The sequence below is a fragment of the Lepidochelys kempii genome, chromosome 20 (genome assembly GCF_965140285.1).
Source record: "Lepidochelys kempii isolate rLepKem1 chromosome 20, rLepKem1.hap1, whole genome shotgun sequence".
In the NCBI taxonomy this organism is placed as follows: domain Eukaryota; kingdom Metazoa; phylum Chordata; order Testudines; family Cheloniidae; genus Lepidochelys; species Lepidochelys kempii.
The window spans coordinates 715,466-740,622 of record NC_136399.1 but is presented as its reverse complement, the minus strand read 5'-3'; the positions used below and the strand labels follow the sequence as shown (position 1 = coordinate 740,622).

General features: G+C 43.4%; 1 protein-coding gene across 8 annotated transcripts in view; it reads right to left on the bottom strand.

Moving 5' to 3' along the window:
• Positions 1-25,157, bottom strand: part of DIP2B (DIP2 acetate--CoA ligase B (putative)) — a 133,851-nt gene that overhangs the window by 32,290 nt on the left and 76,404 nt on the right. For 3 of the 8 annotated variants that reach the window (XM_073319096.1, XM_073319100.1, XM_073319103.1), the window contains 15 exons: positions 20,267-20,479; positions 17,051-17,200; positions 15,252-15,371; positions 14,321-14,518; positions 13,190-13,281; positions 11,112-11,222; positions 9,563-9,686; positions 8,668-8,837; positions 7,152-7,254; positions 5,783-5,847; positions 5,339-5,432; positions 4,667-4,786; positions 2,390-2,504; positions 1,121-1,260; positions 293-429 (listed from right to left, as the gene is read on the bottom strand). In XM_073319096.1, the coding sequence (XP_073175197.1) occupies positions 293-429; positions 1,121-1,260; positions 2,390-2,504; positions 4,667-4,786; positions 5,339-5,432; positions 5,783-5,847; positions 7,152-7,254; positions 8,668-8,837; positions 9,563-9,686; positions 11,112-11,222; positions 13,190-13,281; positions 14,321-14,518; positions 15,252-15,371; positions 17,051-17,200; positions 20,267-20,479 (1,952 nt within the window). The remainder of the gene's footprint in view (positions 1-292; positions 430-1,120; positions 1,261-2,389; positions 2,505-4,666; positions 4,787-5,338; positions 5,433-5,782; positions 5,848-7,151; positions 7,255-8,667; positions 8,838-9,562; positions 9,687-11,111; positions 11,223-13,189; positions 13,282-14,320; positions 14,519-15,251; positions 15,372-17,050; positions 17,201-20,266; positions 20,480-25,157) is intronic. The other 5 variants (XM_073319099.1, XM_073319104.1, XM_073319098.1 and 2 more) reach the window with 4 other exon arrangements.

Below are 25,157 nucleotides of genomic sequence, written 5' to 3'. Positions count from 1 at the left end.
TGTCTGATGCTCCCATTTTTGCAGTAAGCTAGTACATTTATCTGCAATAGAAGTTCTTACTGTTGTCATTGTTGCTGCATGGCGGGAAATCTTAGCAAAAAAGGAGTGCAGGTGATTTCTAATTGTAACAAGCCTTCTAGGGAAAGTTTTCCCATATATACAGCCCAAATATTAACACTATTAGTTGTTATAGAAATCAAAAGCCTCCGCAGGAAAATCAATTCCACACTGAAGGCAGTAGGAGAAAGCCAGCGACACAAGAGAAGGCAAAAATCTACCATATGATACAGACCTCAAACGTGTTCTTTGTCACCCCGGCCAGCCCATAATACATCATCCCTCCTGTTTTGGAGCTGACACAGATTTCACCAATCTCATCTGTTTTACAGAGCTGAGGAGATCCATCAGGTTTCACAATGCACATCATTCCTAGAGCAAAGCACACTCTGTTACACAACTTAGCACGCAGTGCTCAGGGGCCTTTTTTTTTAAAAACCACCTGACACATTTAAGCGTGAAGAATGGTTAACTTTTTATTAAGTAGTGGCAAGCAGGAAAAAGTTGTGAATCCTGGAGCTGAACATGCATGGACATTTCATCAGGGTACTGCTCCTTAAATTAAAGGCTTCACTACCAACCTGTGTGCCACGTGGATCAGCTTCAAAGTTTGCATTGCCATAGAGCATAACACAAAGGAATATGCTACTGAATTTGCCTGAGCCCCGGGCAATAACTTACTTTTAAAGATCAGGACTTCCATGCAAGCATCTTACAATATTATACAAACACTAGACCCTCCAACCCCCTGCGAAGGAGCGAAATATTCTGTCCATTTCACAGATGGGTAAGATGAAGTGAGGAAAAACTAAGCAGCTGTCCCAGCAACTCACAAGTCAGCAGAGGCAACAACAGAAACCAAGGCTGAGATTTTCAGAGCTGTCTTGGGGATCTCAATGCTCAGTTGCCGTTTGTTTTAAATGAGCATTGCATGTCCAGAACCCATTAGGTGGTTTGAAAGCCTCAGCCCCAGAGGTTCACTCTCAGCCCCAGCTCCAACTGCTACATCCATGCCATCTGCCAAAGGGTGTTTATGGAAATACAAGGCCCTGTGCACGCTCACCTCCCGGCATCACATGGCCAACATCCTGTACCGTGAGAGCAGAGTTTTTGTCTTCAGTGTTTACGCGAATGACACCATAACTTAGCCCATTCATGGACAGGATGGCTCTTCCGGGCAAGGGTGCCCCAGGGACACCAGGCCTTGAAGGAAACAAACCGACATGCTGAAACATCAGTAAACACATGACATCATTAAGCCTTGACAGGGAACACATACACACAGTGACATAAGGATGCTTTTCTGGGTTCTTCTGTGTATCATTTTGCGACATATACTGAAATCCCATTTCACAACTGAATTAATTTGGGGAAGAGTAAGGGATACCAGCTGAGAGAGCCATGCTGATAAGGGAGTTGGAAAAGCTTAGTCCTAGGCCAGTACAAGCACTGCGAAAACCAGCCAAAAGCCCTGTGGAGCAGCTCTTCCATCTGGCCTTCAGGGTAATCTATTGCAGGGGCCACCTCCTAGGCTGGCTGATTCTTGCTTTGTTTACTGCAGGAAGGGGCAATGGACAGGAACAGAGTATGAGAATGATTTCTTTCCCCAAAACAACGTATAACGCTATCGCAGAGAAGTGCAGCCCCACACCAGCAACTGCTGGCAAAAGTGAGAAAATAAATGCCTGCTTCTCCCAGGAGCTACTCTGCTACTGGCTTTTAACTACTAGACAAAGAAGAGCAAAGACTCATAGCTTTGAGAGAAAATTCTTCAAGGCCCTGATTCAAGCAAGCACTACAGTTCGTGTATCACTATGAGCATGTAAGAAGCCCCACTGGATGCATGTGAACAAACATTAGTTGGGATCACCTAATATAGCACAATTCACAACACAAGGAAACCCACTGCTATTATTTAAAGGGACACTGGCAGGTCTTATATGACCCAAATATTTAGGCTGAATAAAGTAAAAGCTAGGACCAAAAGAAACATTTCCATGACTTGTCTTTTTTTTTTTTTTTTTTAATTTATTCCAGTGGGAATAGTTAAACAAAAACAAAAAAACCCCTCAAACATTCCTCCAGCTCAAGCCCTGCAAGGGCCTGAAAGTGAAACTAAAAACTGTCAACAAATGGAAACAGACTATTCCTTATTTCCTGCCCTCAGCTGAAAATGCAAAAGAGTAAACAAACAGTAAAAAGTTCAAATTTATCTCAGTTTCAGTAGTCTCAGGAATTACTTATAATATAGGAAAGGAAATTATTTAAACATATTTTTAACATGTCCCTTTAATATGGACATAGGTTAGCAGGATGCAATGCACCGCAGTACCTCCGTATTGCTACAGTCATGGCTTCTGGAGATGTGGCACATGGACAAATTGCCTCAGGTTTCAGCCCATGGCTCTGAAACAAGCTCAGGAAAGCATCGCATGAGGAAACAGACCCTAGAAGGTAAGACAACATTTTAAACAGTTTTTGAAATTGAAAAAAAAAATTATGCTTAGAAATTACCTGGAAGTAAGTAGTACATTTTTATTTAGGGATCTTGTGAATTGCAATCTCATTTCTAACTAAGGGCACATTTTTCAAAAGTAACTTAGGCACTAAGGAGCCTAAGTGAGTCACTGAAAGTCAATGGAACTTGGGGTTCTAAGTCATTAAAGTAGAATATTTAAAAGGCCTAAGTAGACTTCAGTCACCTATAACAGTAATAAGACACCAGTACGTCTTTCTCAGAGCAGCCACTATTTCATTATAAAGTTGTACTGTATTTCTGTAATCCTGGACATCCCTAAAAAAGTTTTTTTGGGAAGTATTGTACAAAAGATTATGTACAAGACAACAAATACTATTATTCGGGAAAGCCTCAGAATGGAGGCTGTGATTTAAGGGGCTCAACTGCTGCATGGGTTAAAAAAAAGACGGCAACTTTCCATCTACATTCTTTTAAACAACTTCCAGGTTGGTTTTTTTGAAAGCTAATGCATTTATGCACCTAACCCTACCGTAAGGGGATCAGTTTTGGTATAGAACTGACCAAATCAGAAAGATACTTCATACTTCAAACTAACACCTTGCTGGCTAAGGCCCAAACAATCTTCCTCCCAGCCTGTTCCAGAGTTAGTACATATAGAGATACTCAGGGATGACAAACATCTTCCCCATCTCCCCCATATTAACGCACGTCCACTGGCTCCATTTCCTTCCACCGCACAAATCCAAAACAGCCTTAACTGTATTCAAATCTCACTCCTCCAGTCAGTGCCATCTGGACAGACATTCATTAAGCCCCATAATCACCAGCATGCCATGAAGATCTGTTGCTCATTTCTTTCAACACCATTTAAAAAACCCACATCCCCTGTGTGCAATTTAGAACCACTCACACCCCATTGCCAGCTAATGTGCCTATTCCTGTTCTCTTGCCCACTAGACAAATCACTGCACTAACCTTTTAATCTTTTTCTGCCAGAATACTCTATATTACATACCAGAGCATCCAGCTGTCCCTGCTGCCTGGCCAAGTCCTCTGTTCCTATCACCTCTTGCAATACCATCCTTAAGATTCACACTTGAAGGGACACCAACAACTTAACACAAATCACCCTTCTGTCTGAACACCTTTCATCTATAGTTACTGTAACTGAAAGTTTAGGGAAAAGGATTCCCTGTATACATTCCCAGTTTGTGTATTTGAGAGACACAGTTGGTAAGATTTTGAGGGCTCTTGACATCATGAATTGCACTGTTTGCCCTGTAGCGTCAGGCAGTTTCCCTTGTTTGCATGGGTCTTGGAGAGAAGCATTTTAAAAATAGGAAAAAGTGACTGTACAAGCCTAGAACTGGCAGGGGAACTCTGGGTTGGGTGTGGAACCTGAAATCCTTTACCCTTGTGCTTGGGGCACTGAGGCCTGCCTTATTGGACTGTCAGACAGCTGCCTCAGTTTACTCCTGATAGAAGCCAGTACACGGAAGCGTGAGTGGCGGGTAAAATAGGCCAGAGAAGGCCTTGCCTTCCCTGGCGCTGCCGCCGACCTGCTGCTGGATACCTGGGCCACGGTGGCCCCAGCCCTTCCCCGTGACCCCCACCGCCTCCTGCACTCCATACACCCTTGTTCCTGCTGCTTGCCATGTCCCTCCTCCTCAGGTGTTGGGTCCAGTGGCTTGGCGGGGCCTTCAGAGGCAGGAGGAGCTGGTGCTAGGGGCCGGCAGATTCAGTCCTGCCCGGCGCTGGGAGAGGCTGGTGGCTCAGCCCTGCCTGGCTCTGGGAGAGGCTGGCAGCTCGGCCCGACTCTGGCAGGTGGGGGAGCCGGTGGCTCGCCAGCCCAGTGCTTGGGGAGGTTGGCGGCTCGGCCCAATGTGGCTGGGGCGGGCGGGTGGGGTTCCTCCAGTCTCGGGGCCCCCCTGGGTCAGGGCTTCTACTTTTACAGGGTGGGAGGGGGGTTTCGGGGCTCCGGTGTTTGGGGGTGGGGCCCTGGGCAGAAGGGGTGGGGCCAGCAGGCTTGCCTCCCCAAAACAGGGGTTCACCTGCCACCCATGCATGGAAGTGACTGAAAACATGATCAGAGGAACCTCTCTCATGGCAGCCGTGTGAGGGAATACTCACAGGGATTAGCACCGTCAGTTACAATCAGCATCCTCAGAGAACTCAGGCTGACATCTCTTTGGTCCCGATGAGCCATCATGGCCCAGTGCAAGTCTCGACACTTCACTAAAGCCACCTTCGCTGCAAACGAAGGGAGCAAATGAAGTTAGTACAAATAAAACCATTTGCTGAATGCTTTTTTCAGTGAAGCTGCAGGGGCCTAACACCAGTATCCTCCCATTAGGGCAAGTATCTTCAGCTCACAGACGCAAATCCTTTTGCCCATTTGAAGGTTAAGTAACAGAGGTTGCAGGGATGGAATTCTCCTCTGATACGGGAGGTGAAGGTAGGGCACCCACACTACCAGGTCAAAACTGCTACTACATACTAGGCAGAGTGACTGTGGCCCTCCATGTGTTTCAGCTAGGGCTTGGGGTTAGCGGCCCCTGCATGTTGATGCCATTCCCCTGGCCTACCAGCACCATCTTGCAACATACAAACCTGTGGATTCCGCATCAAGCTCTCTGTGGCCTGCCCTATGCACACATTGAAAAGAATCCAGGGTTTTGGGCCACTTGGTAGGATTCTGACTAGCAATCAGGCAGGCTCCCAAGCTTTAAATAGAAGTGCAGTGCCCCACAAATGTTCGTCTGGAAAGCCACATGCTAGAATCTTAAGGAATGCCATTGTTACCTTTGTGGGTATGAACTCTCTGCACCCAGGAGAGTGGGCAGGTTTTCATCACAGAGTAGGGCACGCTGAGGGTGTGCAGCTTGTTCATTACATTCTGGAAAGCAGAGAGATTTGTGGGAAAGGGCCAACAAAATATATCCAATATAAATCAGAGATGGGAGTCCCCTTTTCCCTCCCAATGCCTGGTAAAGCCTGTGCACTTCCTGCAGTTAATATTTCAAAGCCTCATTTGAATGAACAGAGAGTATGATGACTAGGCAGAAGACATTATTGCTCCTGCCTGCAGATCTGCACTGACTCCAAAGGAAGTGCGTAAAGCTGGATCTGAGCGCGGACTGAGCCCAACTCTCCTCCTCAAACACTACTTCACATTGTAATCAGGAACGACAGTAAAATACCCAGAACAACCATCCTGCCAGTTTTCTCCCTGAAGCACCAGCTCACCGTTAACATGCCATGCCAGAGCCCTGCGTCCTTCTTGAAATCCAGAACATTCACTATGGTTTCACCTGGAAGAGGAAAGTTGTGATATAAGAAATTTGGCAGATAACTGGGAAGATGCGGCTGTATTACTGATATTGGAACTTGCCCCTTTCCCAATGCAAAGTCAAGTTAGCTCCCTGAGGCAGCTCCTGCTGGGCTCCCAAACCAGCAGGCTAAGTGGTTCCCTTCAGGCAGATGCCAGGAACTTTGAAGCTGCGGAGGACACAACTCTTGTTTTTTCACCTTGGCATTTTCTTTACAAACATTTAAAGATCACTGTTTCCCTTAAGCTTGGCAAACTCAAAGTGCCAATTATTTCTTAAGCGTTTCATACAGTACTTAGACACCATGCAAACACCTCTCCATGGCAGCACATACTGGCGGCATTATGCAAACAGCAAGCGTTTAGCCTAGTCCATTTGTCCTCTTATGCATTATTAAATAGATTCCAAGCTCCTTGTTATGGATAATACAAAACAGGTACACACAGGTGCATACACAGAGCACAGTAAAAAGAATGGTAAGACACAGAAGACCTACATAAAACAAAATCTGAATTTAAGGGAAGGAACACCTTACAGACAGCTGCAAGAATATAACGTCTGGCATCTCTAGGCTTTTATACCACATTCATCACTGTAATATTGGAGTGTCCTAGCCTCCTTATACATGAGGTGTTGAGTGGAAAGAGGTTATAGAGCCATCATTCAAATGCCTTGGAAGACTGACCCTTAGGAGCAGTGGAAATGAATGGAATGGCTCCCAAAAGGAACACAGTTGCATGTCAAACAGAAATGATGACATACAACTCATTAAAGGAGCTCTGAGATCATGACTGGTAATTTCTGTTCTCCATAACTGGATTTAACCTGTAAAGCTCAAACTAGTTTGGGACCTGGTTATCTGAGAGGCCACGGTGCGTGTGCATTGCCAGCATGGAGGTGAGAAGAGGCATTCCAGCAGGAGCTCCTTCAATGCAAGTGAAAGAGAGCTAGTGGCATGATGTTCTTTGAAAAAGGATCCTCAAGTTTGGAGCTTGTGCAATTTTGCTCCTCCCATCCCCCAGTTCACCAAGCCATGGATCTGTAAACCTCCATGCACACTGCAAAGCCCACCTTTTGTCCCTTTCTGTTAAACCTGTTGGGCAGGGCGTGGGCTGAGGTGGAGATAATTATGGGTTGACCTTTGTCTACGTTTAAGCTAAGATTTTTAATTTCTGAGATAGTTTAAACTTTTAAAATCCATCTGACTGAGCACTGGAAAGAATGATCTTGCAGCGAGCCGAGCTTTCACCCCTTCGTGCACATATCCACCATGTGACACTACTCACCTTCTGAGTAGTTGCAAGCCTGAGACAGAGCCTGACAATGAGACAGCATGGCAATACGAGACACTGTCACCCCCATCACACTGCCTTCCTTACTAGTCTTGTACTGGAAAGCAACAAACATAATAAGAACATAAGAACGGCCATACTAGCTCGGTATCCTGTTTTCTGACAGTGGCCAATGCCAGGTGCCTCAGAGGGAATGAACAGAACAGGTACTTACCAAGTGATCCATCCCGTCACCCATTCCCCAACTTCTGGCAAACAGAGGCTAGGGACACCATCCCTACCCATCCTGGCTAATAGCCATTGATGGACCTATCCTCCATGAATTTATCTAGTTCTTTTTGAACGCTGTTATAGTCTTGGCCTTCACAACATCCTCTGGCAAGGAGTTCCACAGGCTGAATGTGTGTTGTGTGGAGAAATACTTCCTTTTATTTGTTTTAAACATGCTGCCTATTAATTTCATTTGGTGACCCCTAGTTTTTGTGTTATAAGAAGAAGTAAAGACTTCCTTATTTACTTTCTCCACACCAGTCATGATTTTATAGACCTCTGTCATATCCACCCCAGTCGTCCCTTTTTCAAGCTGAAAAGTCCCATTCTTATTAATCTCTCCTCATATAGCAGCCGTTCCATATCCTGAATCATTTTTGTTGCCCTTTTCTGAACCTTTTCCAATTCCAATACACCCTTTTTGAGATGGGGTGACCACATCTGCACGCAGTATTCAAGATGTGGGCGTACCATGGATTTATATAGGGGCAATATGATATTTTCTGTCTTACTATCGATCCCTTTCTTAATGATTCCCAACATTCTGTTAGCTTTTTTGACTGCCGCTGCACATTGCGTGGATGTTTTCAGAGAACTATCCACGATGACTCCAAGATACAAAAGGCAAACTGAAAAAGCAGTCTGTAGGGTAGATGACACCCAAACACTGATATTATTTAGGATGCAGTAGTTCCCAGTTAGTATTACTGGGATGCACAGAGGAAGACAGGCCATACCGTGAGAAGTGAACAATCCAAAGTGTTGCCATGTGAAACAAAGGCAGAAATCTGAATGTTACCAAGTACTAACAGAATTAAACAGACCGAATGAAAAGGTGATCACAGGAGAGCCCCCCCCCGAGCTACAGGGTGGACTGTACCAAGTCTCCCAGCACTAAGCCTTAGCTAAGATGTGCTGATACACTCCTGTGAGCAACCCTACAGTGCGGTCAGATTAAGCCACTCTCTAGTCATCCCACACACTGTATATGAATTGTTTCACTTGTCTTTGGAGCAGAGATTGTGTCTTCCTCTGCATTTTGAACAGCAAACAAAGTCACAAACTGGTATATGACTAAAAACAAGCATCATGGCAAGTTGTACATGATGAAAAGTGTATTGTTTTGGCAGGAAATTGGCAAGTTTGGAACAGCTCACTTGAAAGTGCTACCATTTTGATGGCTTCTGTGCATTAAATTCAATCCAGAGAAGCTCATTTCTGACCATCATTCACTACCCACCTCAATATATGCCGGCTCAGTTCCTGCAGTTGAGATGTTGGGCTGCCAGTCCTTTGGTGACTTGGAGAGATACTTTGAGTCTGTCACAACCCATTTGAGTCTGGGCCAACCTAGAGCCGAAATCAAAGGCAACCTTAAGACCTGTATCTGCTGAAAGAATCTATATTCATCTGAAATATAGAAGTGATCATTTGCCCATATCACTTAGGGCTTGTTTTCCTAGCAGCAAAGTTAAATAAGCAAAATGCAAATTAATTTGAAGGAAATGCATAGCTTTAAAACCAAACGTGATTTGGACTTGATTGGGTTTACTTCCGACAGAACCACAAGGATCATTTGATAGAAAATGACGCGCTGTGTAATTTGCGCTGATAATTTGATGTCATTTGACAAGGGGAGCAACTATGCTTGGTTTAGGATTATCAGATGACTGCAAACATACAAATCAACCCAAGGCAGATCACTAGCTAGACAAACTCATCCCTCTTCCCATGAACCAGTACATCTAGGGCTTGCAAGCGGTGGTGGGCTCTTTCGCCCACTCACAAATTGACCCTGCAGTGTTTATAAATATAGCTCTGATGTAACATTAAAGAGACCATGATTTTTCTCTCTCCAAACACTGCTGAACTGGTTCTAGCAGAATGTTGGTTTCTAAAGTGGCCTCATCCTAATCTACACTGCAATGCACTGGCTCTGTCAGAGACATGCATAAGTTTGTGCCTCAGTGGTGCATACAATTCATAGTCCCAAACAAGGCAACGACCCCACTGCAAACCTTGCTCACTCAACCCAGAGAAGAGCAAAACAGCACATGGTTTTTGACTTCTAACAGCTAGTTTTAGAGTTCAGCCCTGGGGCGAACAGGTCAAAACAAAAGTGTGACTGAACTAACCTTTAAACTGCACAATCTCTCCATTCTGGGTTTTTGGCAGCCCCTTCAGACAAACCTCAGTGGTGAGAGCCAAAGTGATGCCACAGCTCCCCAAGAGGAAGCCAATCTGCTGACCACCAGCATCCTGAAGGAAAAGAAAATAGCCACTGTGAGTTCCAGATGATGGGAGAGTATGAAGCCAACTTTACCCTTACCAAAAATCAAGGCATGGTAATGCTTTGGTAACTGGATCGGTAACATTATGGACCACATTGGGAAAAAACAACGTTCTGTTTCATCTGATTTGTCCCATGGACGTCTGGCAATGGTTTGAAACTCAAATGACAACCACAGTCTGGCAGTGAGGATATGGATACAGTCATATGTTAACATGCTCTAGAAAACAATATATGCATCATGAAGGCATGCTGGGTGTAATGGGGACTCTCATGCTGACAGAATTTGTTCCCTAGGGCAGGCTGAGCAGCTGTGACAGATGTATTTCTGTGAGCAAATAAAAGTCCACAGAAAAATGAGAACCTATTGTAAAAATATGGAAGATAACTTCATGTTCTGAGAACAAGTCTGTTCCCTTCACTTAATCCTGAGGTCCAGGGATGCAAGTGGGAAGACTGGGAAAAGTTTCTGGTTCTCAAGGAAAAAAACAGACAATGTTGCACTGGCATAACCATTAATGGCCAGAGGTGAAAGGCAGATGATTTCAGTGATGAGATGGGCCTATTCATATGGATGTCAGCATATAGCCATTGCACTCACATGGTTTATTTTCACTAGGGAAAGCACTAAATCTTCAAACAAGCATCAAAAAATGAAAATGGAAATACATCAAAATAATAAACATACCCTCTCTGTCCCCCTGTAACTGACTAACCCTATTGCACAAAGATAAAAGCACTGGAATGAGTAGCTGATCAAGTGACTTGACTGGCCAAATATTGGTAGAAGCTTTAATTTCATTTGGTTACCACAGCAGTTGTCATGTTGAGGCTGCAAAGCAAAGCTCTAGAAACCCACAGCATTACCGACCATTTCATTACCACCACTCTTGATGTATGGTTACCATTATTATGCTACCATGGTTTCGTCTCATGAAATTCTATTGTTTCTCAGCTTTTAGAATGGCAATAATGTAGCAACGTTAGGAAAAACCTCTTCTGGGAGCAGGGATTATACAGCAAGAAGTGACTGGGAATAAAGGTCTATTTTTCAGATGTGCTAAGCATCCACAACTCCCATTGAAGTCAGAAGGGAGCTGCAGGGAGATTAACAAGGACAGGTTATAGACATGTGTCCATCACAGTGTCTAAGGAAGTCCATTGTTCTCTCAGCTGTTGAGCAAAATTCTTCTAGGCAGCCAAAGAATTTTCACAGTTTTAGACTCTGCAATGGCACGTGCCTATAATTCTTACACACTGAGCTGGTACAGAAGAAGAACTGCTAAAAGGCGCCGTGGATCATTATGAAATGCTATCAAATCAGAGGCTGATGGTCTGACTTGGTTTTCATCCCACATCAGCCGATCCACTCCTCTAAGATGCATCAACGTTACCTTTCTGGTAAGAGGTACCTCTATAGGCACTGGGATCACTTCCGCTAGCAGACAGCCATAAAACGCCACCATGAACATGACTGGGTCATTGTTGGGATAAACAAGGGCTACCTACAATTCACAGAAGTATTTGGTTAGAGAAGATATGAGGCACAACATTAAAGTTGGGTTTGTTACATACTCAGTGATTACGCTGTTTAATTAAAAAAAAGAATTAAAGTCATCTCAATGGCTGATCCCATCTACAGCCCATGAAGTGAAAATGTTGCCAAAAAATCCATTGAACTCCGTTTTGTCCTAACACATGAAATATTAAACTATGGTTAGCAATTAAGAATTTACGAAAATCAAATTCTCGGTTTAGAGCAAATTTGTAGATGGTAGAAACGTGTAATGCAGAACCTCTTTCAATAAAGCGTTTACTCCCTTGCCATGTTATTCCTACAAAACCAACCCAAGATTTTTATTATTACAGTTCGCTCATTTCACAGCTTTCCCCTCTGACAGGCCAATTCCTACTGCATTGTATCTTTGCATGTGAGAAGTTTACTTTTTAGTGATCCTCCCATGGGTATGGATTCAAAAAGGGCAGTAATGATATTCCAGAGTAGGTTATTAGGACAAATTCTCTTTACAGATTCTTTTTTAAGTGGGGTCTATTAAAATGAACAATAATACCAACTTGCCCATCGTAAAATATCCTCTTTAGCATGATGCTGACATGATCATCAACCCTCGAATCAGGGTCCAGTGAGGAATTTTGGCATTTTAGTTTCAGAGGTGGGAAAGGGACAAAGATAAACTTCATAGCTTTTCAGGCATTTTTAAAAGGGAGGTCATAGAATCATAGAATATCAGGGTTGGAAGGGACCCCAGAAGGTCATCTAGTCCAACCCCCTGCTCAAAGCAGGACCAATTCCCAGTTAAATCATCCCAGCCAGGGCTTTGTCAAGCCTGACCTTAAAAACCTCTAAGGAAGGAGATTCTACCACCTCCCTAGGTAACTCATTCCAGTGTTTCACCACCCTCTTAGTGAAAAAGTTTTTCCTAATATCCAATCTAAACCTCCCCCACTGCAACTTGAGACCATTACTCCTCGTTCTGTCATCTGCTACCATTGAGAACAGTCTAGAGCCATCCTCTTTGGAACCCCCTTTCAGGTAGTTGAAAGCAGCTATCAAATCCCCCCTCATTCTTCTCTTCTGCAGGCTAAACAATCCCAGCTCCCTCAGCCTCTCCTCATAACTCATGTGTTCCAGTCCCCTAATCATTTTTGTTGCCCTTCGCTGGACTCTCTCCAATTTATCCACATCCTTCTTGAAGTGTGGGGCCCAAAACTGGACACAGTACTCCAGATGAGGCCTCACCAATGTCGAATAGAGGGGAACGATCACGTCCCTCGATCTGCTCGCTATGCCCCTACTTATACATCCCAAAATGCCATTGGCCTTCTTGGCAACAAGGGCACACTGCTGACTCATATCCAGCTTCTCGTCCACTGTCACCCCTAGGTCCTTTTCCGCAGAACTGCTGCCTAGCCATTCGGTCCCTAGTCTGTAGCTGTGCATTGGTCATGCATGTTCAGATTCTAGCACAGCATCCCATACAGGTCTTCTCTTTGGGAGCTCTGCACAATGTACAAGGCTGTGTGTGTTTTTATATTCCTATACATATACAGCTGTAGTTAATCTCTGTACATATACATGCATACAATGGGAAGAAGAGCGAACTGAACCTTTTCGCTAATATCAAGAGCAGCGTGGTAAGACCTCTGACATTTTGCAGGCATTGCTCCTAGAGAGAGAGGATCGTGTAGGAGAGATTTTCAAAGGGGAGTTAGGGACTCCTCCAGACACTTTTGAAAATCTCAGCCCAGGAGTTCTCTTTCTGAGGGCTGGACAGGGGTCTTTCCATGCAGCCTGGAAACATTTCTTTAAAACACAGCTGGCCCCTTGGATAAGAGTCATGCACTTGCCCTTATTAAAAAGGACAAGACTGTAATGTTCATGGCAAGTGACAATGCAAAAACACCCTCTTCCCATTTCACAGGAAGAGTCAAACATTCCCAAGCTCATTACCCTGTCTCCAGGCTTTAACACGGGTTCGTTTTTGGTCCCCAGTTTATTAAGCAGCGTGTAGGCCAGCTTAAGGCTTCTGCTCCACAATTTACCTAAAACACAAAGGGAAGAAGTTTGCCAACTCCACATCAACCAATCACAGCCTAAGTAGTAGTAACAGCTAAAGGATCCTAAGCCCTATTTTGCAGAAGTGGAAGCACGAAGAGGCTGAGTGATTTGCCCACGGTGACTATGAGTGACAGAAATGGGAACGGACCCAGAAATCCAAAGCCCAGCCCCCTGCAGTACTTCATGTAACAATAAGAAGGTGCAAAGGCAAATCCAACCTGCAAGAATCCTTTAGATATACCCAGGACTTAATCCTTATGCAAGTTTGATTCAGAAAAATTAAATTTAAGGCTTCCCTTTAAAAAGGACACAAGTAGCTGTTTTGCTATTGCCTGGCTATGCTAATCATCACAAAGAGAAACTGGGTAAATCCAAGAGTGACATGAAGGCAACACTGTCTCCTGTTTTCACACAGACTCAGATCAGATTCTTAATTAAGCGGCAACAAAGAGCAAAGGTGGATGTTGAATCTACAACTATTTCTAGAGACAATGAAAACTTCATCAGTACCTGCTCCATGTCCTCCTGTGCTCCTCACAGCGCCCATCAGCGTTAACTCCAACTCTTGGCTTGGCTCCGCCTTTCATGCTCCCCCTGTACTTGGAATGGTCTCCAACCTTGTCTCAAACAGGGTCACATGCCACCTCCCATATCCTCCCTTCAAATCCACTGCTTCCAAGAATCCCTCTACCTGTGTTCACATGTCCCTCCCCTGATCTATTTGAGGGAAGGGATCTGGTCATATGCTATGTGCTGTAAAGTGTCCTGCACATTTACAGTGCTGTATCAGTGTGAAGTCAGTACAAGGAGGAGACTGACCACCAGAGACAGGAAAACTCATTACAATAAGATGTCTGCAGAATCTCCCCTCTCATGCTGGATTTATAATGTTTTGTCTACAAACCTCTCGCACCCCAGGAATTTGGGCAAACATTTTTCCAATCTGGCTGCCAGCTGTCAATTTGTGCTCTACCACACCCCAGCACTGTAAGAACGATGCAGCAGCAGAAATATACCACTCACCATAGGTCAGGGTATAGACTGGTTTTCCTGTAACATCCAGTGCGGTCAGACAGGGGCATTTGGCCTGTGTGGTCCCCCAGCGCTTCAGTGCTGCTTCTAAGGCAGGAGGCCAATTACAAACGACTCCGAGCGGCTCTCCCTTCACAGGTGTCATCTGGCGCCCCTCTGGTTTGGGCTGGTTTGGGTCAGGCTGCGGGACTGAAAGAAAATTAAATCCCCCCCCACCCAGTTAGTCCCAGCTCACATACAAGCAGGGAAGAGAAGTGAAAACAAATGCTGTTCCACACAGAACACAAGGCAGCCTGTACATTTATAAACCCCAAATGAAACCCTGCCAAAACCAAAACACTGCCCTGCACAAACAACATTCCCCCTGGGGAGAGGATGAGAGAGAGAACAAACCACATGTGACACGTTAGTCAGGCTGCTTAATGCATGATTGAAAGGCACTCAGAAACTGCAGTAATGAGGGCAGTAAAAACTTATATGAAATAGAATGGAATTCCTCCGTACTGAACCAACAAGCCACAAGTTGCTTTGAAGTCACTGATGCAAAAAAACCTAAAACCAACAACCCACTTTTCCTTTGGGAAATTATTAGGGTTCAGGTGACCTTAGAAATTAGGCTTTCAAAACCAATTTAAACTTTGTGTAAAAAAGTCTAAGCAGTTTGCATTAATATAGTGTGGGTGTAAGGGGCTGGACTGACAGCCCTGGAGAGTTACACCATCCATCCATCCACTGGGCAATGGATTACTTTAATGACTACAGTCTACCCTGGAGCTTGGCCACGGACAGTCCACGGGCGCTCATATCACCTTTAAAGAGGAAGTCGATCTCTAAGTCAACTCTGTACAACAGCATAACAAACACATCATGTGTTTGTGCTCACAACACATAAGCAATAAGAGCATTTCTTGCTGGTTGTTACCTTCCACGATTTCTTCAAAATCATCCACAAAAAATTCCTTCAGGGGTGGCCTTTTTGGTCGTTTCAGGGTGTTGAGCAGCTGTTGAATTTTTGTGGAGACTCTGCTACTTACAGGGACACCTAAAGGGGAAGGGAAAGAATTCAGCTAATCAATGAGCTTGTCATCTCTAGCAACATTAATTTCCTACCTCCCTTCGCAAGAAATTATTTTCTCCTGATGTGCCCACTTGCCCTGTCAAGAGGCACAGTCTTAACCACCAAGGCCAATTAAGACTGACACTGTTGGGCTTGGTTCTATTTTAACCAAGAGGGCAGAAATTGTTAGTAACTTATCTCCTCCCTCTCTGAAGTCTCATCCCCATCTGTCTTTGGTATGTTACATGGGCTGTGAAGTGGCACGCAATTTAGCATGTCTTCAGAATAACTGCCAGTGCCATTGCATGACTTGACCAGCAGAGGGTGTTGTAAGAATTACAAGCATTGACACCACTTTTACCTCAGAGACTTACACCAAACAGTTTATGATCAGTATCATCAGCTTTATAGTACCAAAACTGTAGTTAAGAATTGTATTTTCATTAGTCTCTCCTCGGTTTGTGTGGCTTCCAACACAACAGCATTTTAAAAGCAACAAACCCACATATAAATTCTGGACTTTGTTACCAAAAGGCAAGAAGCTGAAGAGAGAGACAGAAAATGCTACCCTCACTTACTAGCTGCACCTTCAACATGAAGTTAGATGTTGCAGGGAGATAAAGGCTCCTTTGAAAACCCAACCCAAAGAGTAACAGTTTTCCTAAGTGTGACTAATCTTTGTTGGGTTCATTTAAAAATCAATTCCTTCCTCACAAAGAGTTCTATCCAGGCCTTCCTTTCCTTCTCAGTACACTATTCATAAGCTTCAGCTCTGTACCCGATGCTTGACATTTACCTACCACAGTATCAGTAAATTTAGCACTGGAAGGTGCCAGGTTATTTTTCCATCAGCACCCCTGGGGACTGAACTATTCTGCCCTGAAAGTACATCAGCAGTGCAAGCTCCCCACACATCCCCTCACGGCATCTGTCTCACTAGCAATCTGAGGAAGCAGTGGGAAGGGCCCATTCAATTCTTGGCTACCGTTCAGATTGCCCTTGGTGTTCGTTGTTTTCATTTGTTTGTCCATCAGGAACTAGACCAAGAAACCTCCTATAAGAAAATTCCCTTCAGAGGCCATCTGATGGCACTGAATGTAAATCACAGGGCAGGAACTGAGTCAGCAATCTAGGTTCAGCAATCTAGAAGAGAAAGCTTCTGAGCTCCCATCCTCTGAGACATTCAGTCTCCCTGAAAGGCAATTATAACCTAGTTTCAGGCACGTTTGGGGAAGTATTAAAACTGCTTCATCCCACCAAGCAACTGTTATTCTCTAAAATAGCTGTTGAAGGTAGGCTCTCGAGAACTCTGAGCAAGTGACCTACAAAAAATCTTGGCGCCAAAAGTCTTGGACTTCTGGAATCAACAGAGCTAAGTGTGTTGAGGTTAGGGTGTGCGGTGAAGTCTATTCAGCTCTCCAAAATTTTTTTTCCTGAGTGGGTAGACAGGAAAGGGAGTGTCCACAGTCTGGGGGTATATAACAGCTGACACTGCAGCCACTTAAACTTAACAGTGTGTTTGTAGTGAGTCTGAATTGGTTCAGGAACCTACAGCAAGTATAAGCACATTCTGAAAGTCATACACGTCACTGACCCCACCACCCCCAAGTTCAGCTCCTCCCACGCCATGCTCTCATTTGTGGGTACTCAGAAAGGTTCCATACCATCAGCAGTGTCCATGAGACTAGATCGATTGGATCCCTTGTGCGTGCCTTTCACGATTCCTGATGGAGGAAGGTCAATAGTTGCTGGGCGTGCTGAGGAAGAGGATGAGGAGGTAGTTGCAGTGACATCAGGGGGAACGGAGAAATTCTCTTGAAAAGGGAGAAAACTGATATTCAATTTAACGTGCACCTTCAACTATCCAATGGCCAAGTAAGGTGTCAATTACGCAACAGCTACTGTCCTCTATAACAAAATAATGCTTTGCCCTGCTATCCTGGCTTTTGTGAAAGCATCTTAGGGTGATTTCTAAATGCAAACTCTAGACACTAGATACTTCAAAAAAAAGTACTTTTAGATGAAAATTTGCCTTCTGATGGTCAAACTCCTAGAACAGAAAGCTGCTGTGTTATCTCCTGCTAGAACCTGAGCTGTAATAATGTCTCACAAGGCATGACTTCCTCCTGAGTTACAGATTTGTAAACTAAACAAGAGGGAAAACATTGGTTATAGATGTAATCCTTAGAAGGAGATTGGAAAAGAAACATCATGCTGGGTTGTGGTACCCTTCAGTTTCAATAGCTAAGCAGGGTGGAACCTGGACAGTGTTTGATAATAGACCTGCAAGAAAAACCTAGGCCTCAATGAAGTGATGCTGGCCTTCCGTTTGTCAGTACTGAGAGCCTTGAGTTAGGGGGCATTTTGCTGCTGGAGGTCCTGGCTTTCAGATGAGATGTCAAATAGAGATCAACTCGCATTCCTTCAAAACTCCAAATTCCTTTGGGCAATAGCAGGAGTGCTAAATCTGGCTCTGCTCCACTTAAGTGCATTTTGTCTAGCTAAGTCTCCTCTGTGGGTTTAATTGGATATGGTATTTTTCACTTTATCCTAAGCTGCCACGTTGTGTTGCAGTGCATTGTTAAAGTTCAGAAGCGGCTGCATTATATTCACAATATTTACTGTCCTACACAAATGCCTTGTTAAAGCAGATTTTAACATTACTGAAGAAATATAACTCTTATGTAAAGCAACTAGAGCATGACTATAAAAGAATATAAGCATTGAACAGACTGGAAATAACCAAATTAAGGTAATTTTCATAAATACCCCATTATTTTTGTAATTCACACTTTGTCAATACTGATATATGAAGATTCACAAAACAACCTTAACACTGGCCTGTAAAACTACTTACACAACTTCTCTAATATTCTGGGTGATGAAAGCTGTAAGACAGATAAGTTGAAAGTTCATAAGCATGAACAAGGATCCCTGTGTTTAAGATGATGGGAATATGAATTTTTCACACACCAATGTGGTTATTAAGCAAACATGTGATCTGTAAGGGCACCAGAATATTAACGAACATTACTTTGACTGGTCATTTCCTGTTTCTTTAATGCTTACAGTATTTCATTGATGGTAATGCTGTAAGTTATGCATTTTGCATAAAGGGTTATATTAATTATTTCAGCTTCTAACGGAAACAAAGAACAAAAGGTATAACGTTGTGTTTCTTAAAAGAAAAATCAAGAGCCCTGCAGGTTTGCACTGGATTGGCACAGAAGCACAAAGCTTACTACTGCACCAGGCACACAGCAGCAGTTCCCATGCAGCTGGTGAATGACTTTTTCTATAGTACCAGCAGATCTGGGGCACTGGGATCCCCCACATTTCCTACAGATCTCAGCAGTGCAGAGGAGGGGAATCTGTCACCCACTTCCTAAGGACAGCAGGACAGGAGCTCCACACCTGTGCATCTCCTATGGCATGCAAAGGAGGAAGCATACAGAAAAGGAGCATCACTCCTGTGCATCTTGAGAGCTATGCTGGTGGGGGATGTACCCACCCTATGGCTCTCCTAAGCTCAGTGGAAACAAGCACCTTGGTTCTGTAGTGCTTTGTGCAATGGTGACCAGGAAGGAACTTTTTAACTCCTCTTTCCAAAGGGCTCTCATATAAAATTGTTTATGCAAGAGTTCTAATACATACCATTTTAGATATTGACATCTGAATAACATATCTATTTCATGTTGCCAATGCAAAGAGTTATGATGAAAAGATTGCTTTTATTTATTTTAAACTAATTCATGCACAAGATTTTATTGGGCATCATTTGAAAACAAGTGCTAAGAAAATTAGGTATTAATTTGACAGTAACTACACAAGTGCTGAACAGCGAGCAGCGCTCATTCATTACCAGAATGCTGATTCCACAACTGTAATTTTTTTTTGCATTCCCCAGTTTTTAAAGTGCCGCTGTGCGTCAATAAAGCATTAATTATACTGACTACATTTTATGTGCAGTTTTCCATTTCAGAAAGCCACTTGCATCCCAGTAAACAGAAACAAAACCATCAGCAATATAAATGTCAAAGGAACAGAGTAAAGTGAAGCTGGTAAAATCACCAACTCTTCTATGCATTGCTTGCTCCAAACCAATTAAGCCAAAGCACAGAGCACACAGATACAGCTATCCCCCTGGGTTGCAGTAATAACCTTAAGAGCATATAAAAGGGAAAGATGAGCAATGGAGCAAAACAAACCCTGAAATTTCATACAGCAGCAGGGAGCACCTCAGAGCATCAAAAAACAGAGCCTGGGGTATCCAGATCTGTAATTCCCCCCACCCCTTCCCAGCAACATGGACAGCTAGCTTGGAAAATAGTCAAGGCTTCAAATCTGTGTCAGATCTTCATTTGTGATGTTGCAATTCCCTCATGAATGGCTGTGTGCACTGGGGTTTTGTTTTTTTAAACAATAAATACTAAGATAACATATTATTAAAGTCTAATAGCGCAAGTAGAATTTTTAAAAAGCAAAGTATTCCAACCCCCTGACTTGTTTTAGGAAAAGATACAGCTGTGACATGCCACAGAACATGAAGGCCCAAGTCACTCCCCTACATTTGGCAGCACTGTTTATGCAAATAGCAGCTGCAGGTAGTCGCAAGCATTAGCAACACCTACGTGCAAAAAGAAAGCTCTGCAGCTGAGCATGTCAACATTGTAAGTGCATCCCTGGGATCTTTTCTACACCAGCAGGCTCCTATTTCCCTCTGACCAAGTGCACTTTTCCAAACTCTGGGGCCAAGCTCAGTGGAGAAAGAATGATGCCTTACTACAAATTTTCTGTATACAATGGGGGATTCTAACTTTGTGAAAACAGAATCTAAACTTGAAGCAGTTTTAGTTTTGCTGTTCATACCCAGCTCCTACCTATTCGAGTACTGGCAAATACATCAGCTAGTGTCCCACTGGTCCCTTTGCCTTCTCCATGGGATAGTGTAGAAGATGCTGATGAAGACGTGGATGAGCCCTGAACAGATCGGTTGATCCAGGACTCAGCATTCTGTAAGCTCTGATGCAATGCAGCAGAAAGAGCAGCCTGGCGCCTTAGCGACCCCTCATCCTCGGACGCAGAAGACGTGTCTGTATGGAATCAAAACAGAGAATCTAGCCTCTTTGGAAAGCACATTGCGTTTAGCATGCTCCTTGGCAATGACCTACTATTGACAAAGGCTTCACATTCCCAACGTGGAGGATGCTCTTTAGAGACTTGGAGTCAACAAGGTTACATAGGCCAAAATGGAGATAAAATTTGTTAAAGCAGCAAACATCCCCAGTTTGAACCAATTTACTCCTGTAAAGAAAAACTTAAAGATAATCTAACACTAGTCAGACAGTTATACCTGTCATAGGGAGACCCATTAGTGCATTCCCTCACCCCTCATAATTGTACCATTCAAACTCTCTATTAAGCCGTCTGCTGTGTTGCTCAGCAGCAGTCATTCTGAAATGGAAACCCAAGTATCAGAGGATCAGCCTGTGTCATTGCTGAGCCTTTGGAAGGAGCAAGTTTGTTTGAAGTCATGGACAAATGTCCATAATGCAACAACTATTTTGCAGGGATACATGCAGACAGCAGCAACTTTATGCTCCCCAGCAAATAAAGCTATTCATGTGTGAATAGCATTCTCTTTGCTGTTGTACATATTTAAATAGTAACTTGAAAAAAATCATACAACAGGGGGTCTGCATCCTGCATGTGCAAGGAGACCATATTTCCTCTATTATGATCCCATGAACTAAGAATATAGATATCATAAGAGATCTTGCATTATTTATTCAGTGCCATAAATGTGCATGGTGCTACATATAAACCTAGTTTACACTTTGGCTTTAAATATTTTAGTGTTCTGAAATAATCCTGCTCCTTAGTAGTCTCTAAAGCCATAAGTCAGACTTATCTTGCAAGCCAAGGCAAGATACAGCCCCCATCTAGAGAAAGAGTCTGCAGTTAAGAGGCAAATGCTGCAAATCAATAGCAAGTTCTAATGTATTCATACAGCACCCAGGACTCACAATGGGCCCATGGTCGTGTACAAAAGTAAGGACAATTGAAATAAAGCAGGAAGCCATGCAGACAAGGGGAGCAGCCAGTCAACCAATGGGATGAGGAAAAAACCAGGGATGACTAACAAAAGAGAGGTCAAAAATGGCCAAAGTTGGAGTTGGTCTAACAGAAAGAACTGTTGTGAACTCCACAGATATGAGGCGGGGGGGAAGGAGATTCCACAGACTGAGTCCCTCAGTCAAAAGGATCCTGCTTGCCCTCCCAATCCAGATGGAATCTCAAAACCACAAGTGATAAACCAGGCCACCTCCATGGCCTTAAAGAGGTGTAGGGTAAATAGGGGCCAGATTATTAAGGGCTTTAGGGTACCTATCAGCAAGACCATGAACCCATTTGTTCACTGGCAACACCCACGGAGTGGTTAGCGCCAATTCCCCACTCTTATACCAAGGTGCAAGTGGGCAGCTGTTGGGTTTGTATTACATACTGCCCATTTAAAGATCACCACAAAATCAGGAGGTCAACGTCAAATTCAAAGAGACAAGAACAGGGACAAGATGAGGCAACAAGTCAGAATCTCAGCATGGGATTGTATAGGATATGTAATTGAGATCTTGATCCAAAGCTCATTGATGTCAAACCTGTCTCATTGGGCTTTGGACCCTACCCCGAACAGGGAACATGGTTCACTTTTGGGTCCACGCAGTGAGCACTACCAGAGGTGCCAACAGTTACCGAGCGTAACTCTCAGCAGATAATTGATAAAAGAATAAATCTCAGAATAAAACAGCTAGAGTATATAATCATCAAGTGTATAACTGTAGCTGCTCCTTTGGATCTCTCGTCTGTGTCCTGCCATATGGCAGGTGCGTCTTCCTATCCACAGGAAACGCTGCAATTGGAAATTCACCTGCCAAAAATAATACATTCAGTGTAATAAACCTAAAATATAACTCATTAAACAGTGGAGGCCTTTAGACCTGCTGAAGGAATACGTTTTTTCAAAAGAAATACATAGTTCAAGGCTCTACATTGAACAGTCTCCCTTGCAGCTGTAAATGGATTCCATAAAGCCATTTTAATTTGTTTTAACTTAATATGTATATGTCTGAAATTAAAATAACTTATTTGAGAAAGGCAGCAAAACTGGTTTTGGGTTATTGGGTTTTGTAGCCAATTTGTTTCATTATTTTTCCCCATGGGACCAATTATGCAATTAGGTATATCGTTTCAATTCAATTACCCAATTTGCCAGTCTTAAAAAAGAGTTTTTAATGAGTTAAAATTGGTTCTTAGGAGACCTGTCATCAGTGAGGAATTCAGTATCTCCCTTTGTTCGTGATACTACTAGACACTGCTAAGTAGGTATTTCAACAAGAGTAGAGTTCGCACTGAATACAAGACAAAGGTCACTATACCACAAAATACATATGAAATGCATTAGTATATATATTTACAGTGTAGGGAGTGTTTTGCTGCTTCGCCAGCTCCAGACTTTTTCCCAGATCAGGAAGAATGTTTTAAATATGCCCTGTGTATGTAAATATGCCTATGTGCTCTGACAGTGCAATATGTGAGATCTATAAGCATACTGTAACCCATTTATCAGTGATGTGCAGGGGAGCATTGGTCAGGGCCCAATCTAAAGCAAACAGTGACAGTCCACTGGTACAATCACATGCAAAAATTTCTGAACAGTGCAAAACCCAAACATTTGCCAAATACACAAGTGTTCATACAAGTTTCATGTTAAGTCAATTTGATCGTGGGGAATTCACTATCCTCCAAAAAGTTTAGAAGCAACCTCTGAATGTAAAAATCAAGCAGGAAGCATTTAAAGCCCAGAATGCTTTGCATCATCATCACTGGATTTGGTATTTGACATTTGCACCAGTGTCAAATACACATTTTCCAGCCATGTGATTCAATAGATTTCTTCCAGCCAGCACTTATAGCAAAGATTGGTGTTTAACTGAATAGAATTACTGCAAATACAAAACACTTCCTGTTTGTTTTCACCGTGCAAAAGTCACAAGTGATATGAAAATTATGCTTAAATAATTTGAGGCATTGGCAAAGTTAACTTAACATGCATCTTTTACAAGAGTACGTAACCTGTTCCGCTAAAAAGAAAACATTTAAACTCAAAATCAAACACAGCACTGTCCAAAACAAGTGCATGGGAGATACTTTCTTGCAAAAACTCCAAGCAGGTGCTTAAGCGCTGAATGCCATGAATTCTGTGACAGCCCAGTGACTTCTGTAAACTTAGAGAATGTTTGGTTTATCAGCCTCCGTGTCAAGCCTCTTAATGGTGAGCACTTAGAATCTTGTTGTTTTCTACACAAGAGATTAGTGTCCCTAGTACCGTATGGAAAATGTGTTGTCAGAAGTCTAAGTCACTGCTGATGCTATACAAAAAGATACAGGGAAAAATATTCCCTCATAATATTGTTTGAGACCCTCTACACCAGCTCAGACTGCCTTCCTTCCTGTGCACATAAGTATCGTCTTCCTGTTGACTTCTGCAGTTTTTTGAAAGGTTCTAGTTGATGTAACAGTTATCATTAAAGTTGGTGGCTTGCTAAATAAGGTCGTTGGTCTAGTGTCTATGTATGGAAGTATTCACCTAAATTTTTATGCTGCTAAACCCTTAAACGAGCAGTAGGAGACTGCACTGTCTCCATCTGCTTGTTGGGAGGAGGAACTCTTACACAAGCATCTGAACTAGCAGAGAAGACTGAAGTCTATTAACTTGCTGATGATGAAAGGTGATGGAGCCCTGCAGACTAATTTCTTCCAGCTAATCATACCACAGGTTCAGCATGGGCAGAGCTGAGAAGCTTCACCCACAAGCTGATAACACTGGTGTCTAAACCCCACTCTGTAGGGGCAAGAGAGAAGATCTATCCTCAGTCCTTGATACTTCTGCTTTGACTGCAGGGGGCCAGTTAGAGATAGCAGTGGTAGCTTTTGACAATATGGATATCTACACCTACCAGGAACTGGACTGAGTTCCTACTAATTTCATAAAGCCTATCAAAAAATCTGTCCATCTGTGCGAGTGAGTACACTGTTTCTTCTATTCCTCCCTCTCCAAAAGAGAAATGGGAAGGGGACCATTGAGCTCCTTAGACTCTCTCCTTTTCATTCTCTCCACTGGCCTGCAACATGGTGTCTTTCAGAAGAGCTAAACCCCAGAGTAGTTCAGTCAGAAGAGGTCACTGACTGTGCAGACACACGTCCCCCTTCCTTCCAGAGGCTGTGAACACGCTGCTTCTGCTTCACACCCAGCTACCATCAAGGCCTGTGAATCAGCGCCTGAGCTCTGGCCCACAAATACATATCCCTGCCATTGAGCACCAAGCATTGCCATCAGACCGGCTGGAGTTAGATGGTCACTCCTTTTCCCCCAGGTCATTCCACTCCTTTGGTCCATGCGTGGTGCAGGAGCATAGTGCAGTACTCGCTGCATATGCACAGATGCAGCCAGGTTCAAGGCAGAGAGGAAAGCCCGCTGAATTTTAACCCTTCCTGTGCATACTGCTGTTTTTGTCAGTGCGTTGATCCACATGAATGAGTAATATCTATGCACAAAGAACTCCTAAAAAGGGGAAACTGAGGTAATAACCTCATGACATTAGGGAATAATTTCAGGCCATAAAGAGAAACGAGATGGCAGTAATTCAAGTTGTCTAAAAGAATCTGAATATCCACATAATTAGGTCACAAACTGACAAAGAGCTTAGGAGC